Genomic DNA, 7,202 nt, shown 5'->3' on the forward strand with positions numbered 1-7,202 from the left:
GGTACAATAAATCTTCACAAAATTTAACTTGAGCAGTTGAGAGTGAGGAGCCCATTTTTAACACTTTTCCAAAAACTTTTCCTCCCCCACCCGTAGGCTTCTACTAGGGGACACCGGTTCTACCCGTAGGCTTTAACCGAAAAACCTGGCACCCGTAGGCTTTAGCCAGAAAACCTCCGCCCCCACCCGTGGGCTTCTACTAGGGGCTACCGGCCCTACCCGTAGGCTTTGACCGAAAAACCTGGCACCCGTAGGCTTTAGCCAGAAAACCTTTCGCTCCCACCCGTAGGCTTTTTCGGGAGACACCGGCCCTACCCGTAGGCTTTGACCGAAAACCCTGGCACCCGTAGGCTTTTGCCAGACCCTGGCACCCGTAGGCTTTTGCCAGAACCCTTCCCACCCGTAGGCTTTAGGGAAGACCTTACTCTGCCCGTAGGCTTACACTAAACTCCTTGCCGCTCCACCCGGGGACCCCTTGGGGCAAAATATACGCGCGCGACTTCTATTTACACTACTTTGGGCAAGCGGTGGATTCGCGCTACTGCAACGAAATCCTGGATAAACCGGGCCGTTATACCTCACCTTTCAATATCTGTTTCCGAGCCACTTCCGATATGTTGCCTTTAACCGGAGTCTTCGTGGAAGCGATTTTCGACTGCGCTTTGCCTCACACGGGGCACCACTTGTCGGGGTTTGGGTGCTGGAGCTCCTCGTGCACGGCCTTGGATTGGTTATGCACGAGGTACCAGTTGCGGGGAAAGCGGCCAGCGTTCCGCGTGCTTTTGAGCACGGTCGCCGGCCAAAGCCTCACAGTCTGAAGGATGTTGAGTAAGCCAATTGATGACTCCGATGAAGTGTGAATTTCTAATTGCCTTCTTTAATGAACGGTTGCCTCGTGAAATAAAATATATACCCTGACTCTGAATAGACGGACCAATTTACAAAAAATAAAAATTTTTTACTTTACTCCCCTTTTAACCCCCAAAGGAAGACAGACACCGGTTGTATCTTTAGTGGCTTCGGCAGAACCCGCATAGGCTCGTCCCCTAAGCTAAGTTCTCCTAAGCTTAACGTCCCTGCGCGCCCGATCTTCCGCGAGGCTAACTAAATAAACTAAAACCGAAATATCTTCCGCAATTCTAGCCCTAGGCTAAACCTAAAGAAAACCTAACTAAGGCTAAACCGAATGATCTTCCGCGATCTAACTCTAACTAAAAGGAAAAAACCCATCCAACCCGTCCAGCCCGCTCCTAGCCCCTTAAACTAAACTTGACTTCAACTAAAACCCAACTAAAAGAACATAAGAAGAACGTGCCTAAACCCAAACTGAACGTGCCTAAGCGGGGTGCCTCTGCCTTTTATTAGGGAACAAACGTGACATCATCAATAATGCCTTAACCAATAAAATCACTGTTGCTGCCCTCCAAAAGGGCGGGAAGCAAGTTTAACGCTCATTAACAACTTTGAACATGACCGGATCTACAAAATAAAGGCGGATTAATCTTGTAAGTGAACCACACTATTCATTCATGCTTTCACTTTCGCTTTTACGCGCAGTTATACCAAAAGTAGACCTTGAAATCTCATAAAATAACCAATTAAATATGAATCCATGGCGGATCCGTGAAACGTATTCCGACAGTCCAGCCCCCCACAAGATCTGAGGGACAGTGGACCCGGCCCCCTGCTGAAAACGTTTGCTGACCCCTGAGCTAGTTTTTAAACACATAATCACCACACCACACCCCTCTCTATCCTCCATCCAGACAAGCAAAATTGATGTATTATTGGAGTTGAAGGAGATGTTTCAGCCAGGGGGGAAAACCCACTTGGGGTGCAAAGTGGGGCAAGTAAGGGGATGTGGCTTGGGGAGAGTTTTGAGGGCCAGATAGAGAGAAGCCTTGGTGGCTGCATTTGGACCCCCAGGCCATGGAATTCAGAATTTTTTCCAGGGATGGGAGCAAGCAACTTCCTCACAGAAATGTAAGAAGAATAGTGCCTGTGCACTTTTGCCTCATATCTCAGGTTCCACGAATGCTAGAAACTTGCTCTGTTTTTAAAATGAAAGCTGGGAATCTGGAGTTTACGGTTTATCGGGCTGGCGGGAGCAACTACCATTCCCTGTGGACTCATGCCCCAGGTCTGAGGCTCCCCACCGGTGCTTTAGAGCAGAGGTTCCTAAGCTTTTTTCAACCACTACCCCCTTGGTGCATCCCCAGTGCCCCCTAACCTATTAAAATATATATATTCAGAATGATGGTTTGCATGGCCCACTAAGGAAGGTAATCACACAATAAAATTCAAAACTGCAACAATTACCATATTTTTCTGTGTATAAGACTAGGTTCCCCCCCCCCAAAAAAAAATAATGTCAAAAATTAAGGGGTATATTATACTCTTATACATGGAGGCGTCTTATAGACGGGAAAATACGGTAATTGCACATTCGTTCAACATCCAGTTAAAACTATTAAGTTTAATTCAACAGAACTGATGAACTTGACACAGAGATACCAGCTTTTCAAAGTATGAGAGACATTTACATCTGCTCTGCCTCTCCCTTGCCTTTTAGCAACCCCAGATAATCCCATCACCCCCAGGGGGCAGTCCTACCCACTTTGAGAACCACTGCTCTGGAGCGAGGCAGATGGGACACAGAGAGGTGCTATTAGCTCTGTTGAGGGGGGAGACCCTGCTCTGGGCCTCCCTTATCACTCTTTTACCACCCTTTAACTATCTCAACTTGTCTATGACAACAGTGTCATAACTACGGCATATGGGATAGCTCAGTTGATAGAGCATGAGACTTTTAATCTCAGGGTCGTGGGTTCGAGCCTCACCTTGAGCAAAAGATTCCTGCATTACAGTGGGTTAGACTAGATGTCCCCTGTGGTCCCTTCCAACTCTACAATTCTGTGATACCGAATGTTAATGAACCGTGAAAAAGACTCAATGAATTGAATATGGGGAAGCTATATGTACTTTGGCCAAACTGCGGGAGGCAGTGAAAGATAGGCGTGCCTGGCGTGCTCTTGTCCATGGGGTCACAAAGAGTCAGACACGACTGAACAACTGAACAACTGAACAATAACAACAACATATGTACTTTTCCTTGTTTGTTTGTTTTGTAACACAAGAAAATCCTTAATAAAAAACTAATAAAAAAACAAAACTATAAACTGAAAGAATGATAGGCAGAGCAACCCTACACCCACTTACCCAGTAGTAAGCCCCATTGAACTCAGTGGGACTTACTTCTGAGTAGACAGAATGGCCCTGCAGTTGGTAAATGCCCTTCATATGTTGCTGGACTCCCAACTTCCATCAATAATAGGCAGCACAGCCAATGGTCAGGGATGGTGGGTGCTGGAGTCCAGTAATATCCTGTGGGCCGCAGGCTCCCCTCTCCTGCCATGGTGCTTGGCCCACTTCTGCAGCCAGATTCCTTAAAGCAGGAAAAATTGTGTGCAGACTAATTAAAACAATATTCATTGCTTCTGCGGTATCTTGGTTTGCATACGTCTTGGTTTGAATACATTTTGGATTACAAACACGTCAAACCCAGAAGTGTGTGTCCCAGTTTGCAACCTGTTTTTGGTTTACAGCTCCCTTTTTTTGGATTATGAACCAAAAAACTTTGGAGGCCCCATTAGCGAAAGCTTAAAGGTAAAGGTAAAGGGACCCCTGACCATTAGGTCCAGTCGCAGACGACTCTGGGGTTGCGACTCTGGTTTACAACCAGACCTCCGGAACGGATTATGGTTGTAATGTAAACCAAGGTACCACTGTATTTAATTACTTAAAGTATTTCTACATGGTCCTTCCCCCCATCCCAATCTAAGCAGCTCTCCAAAGCTGTTTGCATAGGATGCCAACAGACAGCAGCGACAACGCCATCAAACAACAACTCAGTACATTTATTAAAGGGATCTGATTATTATGACACCGAGACCTTGCTAGGCCAGAGCAGCACAGCCTCAGTCGCGATCCTATGCAGATCTAACTCAATAGTAAGTCCTAAGCATTTTGGTAGGATGCGGGTGGCGCTGTGGGTTAAACCACAGAGCCTAGGGGCTTGCCGATCAGAAGGTCGGCAGTTTGAATCCCCGCGATGGGGTGAGCTCCTGTTGCTCGGTCCCAGCTCCTGCCCACCTAGCAGTTCGAAATCACGTCAAAGTGCAAGTAGATAAATAGGTACCGCTCCAGTGGGAAGGTAAACGGCGTTTCCGTGCGCTGCTCTGGTTCGCCAGAAGCGGCTTAGTCATGCTAGCCACATGACCCGGAAGCTGTCTGCAGACAAACGCCAGCTCCCTCAGTCAGCAAAGTGAGATGAGAGCCGCAACCCCAGAGTCGTCCGCGACTGGACTTAATGGTCAGGGGTCCCTTTACCTTTAAGCATTTTGGTAGGGTTTCCTTCAGGGAAACAGTCTGTTGAGAATCTGACTGTGGGAATCCTTTGGAGATGGCATGGTGCCAAGTCAGAGTGCTGGTCCATCTATCTTGGCATTGTCTCTAATGATTGGCAGCAGCTGTGCGGCATTTTAGACTACAGTCCTTCTCAGATCTACCTAGATGTGCCAGATGTTGAATGTGGGACCTTATGAATTCAAAGCCAGTGTGATATCAATGCCAGTAGTTTTCAGAGACTGCCTCTAGCAACACCCATGTTTTTCACGAACCCAGGAAAAGGGTTTTTATCTGAGTCAGGAGACTACAAGCTTCAGCCACACAAATATTGCCTCTGCCAGGCAGATATTTTTAGGGAGAAAAGAGCCCGGCGGCTTGGGGATTATGACTAACAATCAAGAGTGACAATACAAAGACAGACAACGGAACAACAGCATTTTGAAGCTGCCTTATACTGAGTCCAATCTAGCTCAGAAGTGTCTGCACTGACAGGCAGTGGCTCTCCAGGATTTCTGGGAGAGGTTTCTCTCCCAGCCCTACCTGGCAATGCTGAGGATTGAACCTGAGACCTTCTGCATGCAAAGCAGATGCTCCACCACTGAGCTACTGCCCTGACTCCCGATGCTTGTCTCCCTCCCCGCAAAACTCAGACACAACACCCATTACCCTTTTGCCTTCTGGAAACAACTCTTTGCAATCCCAGATAAGAGCAAGTACTCACAATTCCAGCTCTCTCAAACACAGAAGACATTTAGATATATCAGTCCCAGAAACGCAGGCAGAAAAGAATCTGGAGACAGGAAATAAGCATGCTGTTCAGGCTTTGCCAAATGCATACTGTATAACTGAGCATGCTCGCACCTTGTCTTTTTGCTCACACACGAGGAGGCAAGTGCCAACAGCAGCTCAACAGCCCTGCCAGGGCTGCTGCCTCCTCCAGCCCCCCACCCCCAATGTCAGGATGGAGGAAAGTAGAGGCACAGCCATTGGGAGATGCCTCTCTGGGTCCCAGGTCTGAGAGACAATGAAACTCATGGAAGTTTGAAGCTGCCTTTCTGTTTGGGCTGGCCGGCTCTTCAGTTAGGGGAAGGGCTGTAGCTTAGTGGTAGGGTATCTGGTTTGCATGCAGAAGGCCCCAGGTGAAATCCCTGGCATCTCCAGGTAGGGCTGGTGACATCCTGATAAGCCATTGCCAGTCAGTGTAGACAACACTGAGTTAGATGGATCAATGGTCTGACTCTGAATGATGCCTCTTCCTAAGTTCCCTTTTGTATGCATACCCTGCAAGCGTCCCGTTTTAAGCGGGACACCCTGGATCACAGAAGCCAATCCCAGCTTCTGTTTGTATCCCGGAATGTCCCGTTTTTTAGTCTAGTGTTCTGGTGCGACCCTGCTGACAGTCACCAGAGTGCCAGACTGGAATGCACGCCCCCTCTTGACGTCCCAATTTTAGGGACGAAAATGTTGGAAGGTATGTTGTACCTTCTCCTAGATGAGCTACCTTCCCAGGTGGATGAGCCCCATAGTGCTAATTCCTCATTTCTTTCTTCCAGTGTGAGATGGAGTCACCCATTTCTCTTAGGTCGGGGCCAGGGAATCTTTTCCAGCTCAAGGACCACATTCCCTTGTGGGTAACCTTCCGAGGGCCACATGCCATTCGTGGACATTGTGAGAAGCAAAAGTGGGTTGAGCAATGCAAACTTTACCTTTGTACAGCAGGTTAGTTTCAACAAACCCTCCCATAGCTCCCTCAGCACTCAGGAGCACCTTCCAGCCAGGCAAAGCAGAGGTGTGGCATGGAAAAAGATCTGAAGGCCACATAGAGTGGCCTGGAGGGCCTAGTTGAACATGCAACTCATCCACTTGCTCCCAATGAGCTAACCTCCATGCTGCACCTGCTTCCTGCCCAGAACACATCCTTTTCTTCCCAGTATTACTCAAGACCTACCTGCATATATCTGCCATCTTCTTCAGGCTTCATCTTTGCCCCCAGCCTATCCAGATCCTGGTGTCTCTCTCTGCTCTCAACAGCCAACAAAGACATGATTTGTTCGTTCAATAAGGATAATCATCCCTCCTCTCTCTCTCACGAACTGGGCAGCCACCTGCAGTCCTCATAATGAATTTCACTTTGGGGTCCGCTCCCTTGTTCCCCGTCACCTGCTATTCCAAATTGCAAGGCTTTCTCCTCCGGGATGGGTGGGTTTCCCCTTGCCCCCAGTCACTGCATGAATCCACAGACACCCATTTCTTCTTGCTTCGCCTTGGCACGTGGCAAATTTCCCCCAGCTTGTATTGGCACCCCAAGTACGGTGGGGTGTGTTTTTTGGTTGTTGTTTTTTTTTAAGGAGAACTCGGTTTAAAACCCCAAGGATGTATCAGGAGGAAGCATCTCCTGGAAACAGAAGCACTCCATCTGTCTGTTGGCAGATGGAGGAGTTGCCAAATAGCAACACGTGGGAGGGTCAACGCAGAGAGGGAGAGGCAGTTTGAAGGGACGTTTCGGCAACCAAACAGGAAATCTTGGCTCCCTGGCAAACTGTCATGGATACAACAGATTGAGAATGATTGGGGTGTTAAAACTATGCAGAGAGGTAACCAATGTGAAATTTACATACTGTTTGATCCAACCCAACTCATTTAAGTACTGAATTTGTGATATGGCAGCAGCAGAAGCCAAATCTACTTGATACTTAGAGCCCATCCAGATGCCTTTCTTATTGTGCATTTTGCGTTCATGAAAGCATCGGGACAAGTATATGCAATCCCACACTTTTGATCATCTTTGCACCTGC

General features: G+C 47.9%; 1 protein-coding gene across 2 annotated transcripts in view; it reads right to left on the bottom strand.

The window, feature by feature from the left end:
• SYT17 (synaptotagmin 17) overlaps positions 1-6,558 on the bottom strand; it is a 46,448-nt gene extending 39,890 nt beyond the window's left edge. The window contains exon 1 of one of the 2 annotated variants that reach the window (XM_033167297.1): positions 6,356-6,558. In XM_033167297.1, coding sequence (XP_033023188.1) covers positions 6,356-6,451 — 96 coding nt within the window. In that variant the 5' untranslated portion in view covers positions 6,452-6,558. Of the gene's footprint in view, positions 1-5,128; positions 5,291-6,355 lie in introns of those variants that run through there. The other variant, XM_033167298.1, reaches the window with a different exon arrangement.
• Positions 6,559-7,202: the final 644 nt, after the last annotated feature.

This window comes from Lacerta agilis, chromosome 13, assembly GCF_009819535.1.
Source record: "Lacerta agilis isolate rLacAgi1 chromosome 13, rLacAgi1.pri, whole genome shotgun sequence".
NCBI classification, from domain to species: domain Eukaryota; kingdom Metazoa; phylum Chordata; class Lepidosauria; order Squamata; family Lacertidae; genus Lacerta; species Lacerta agilis.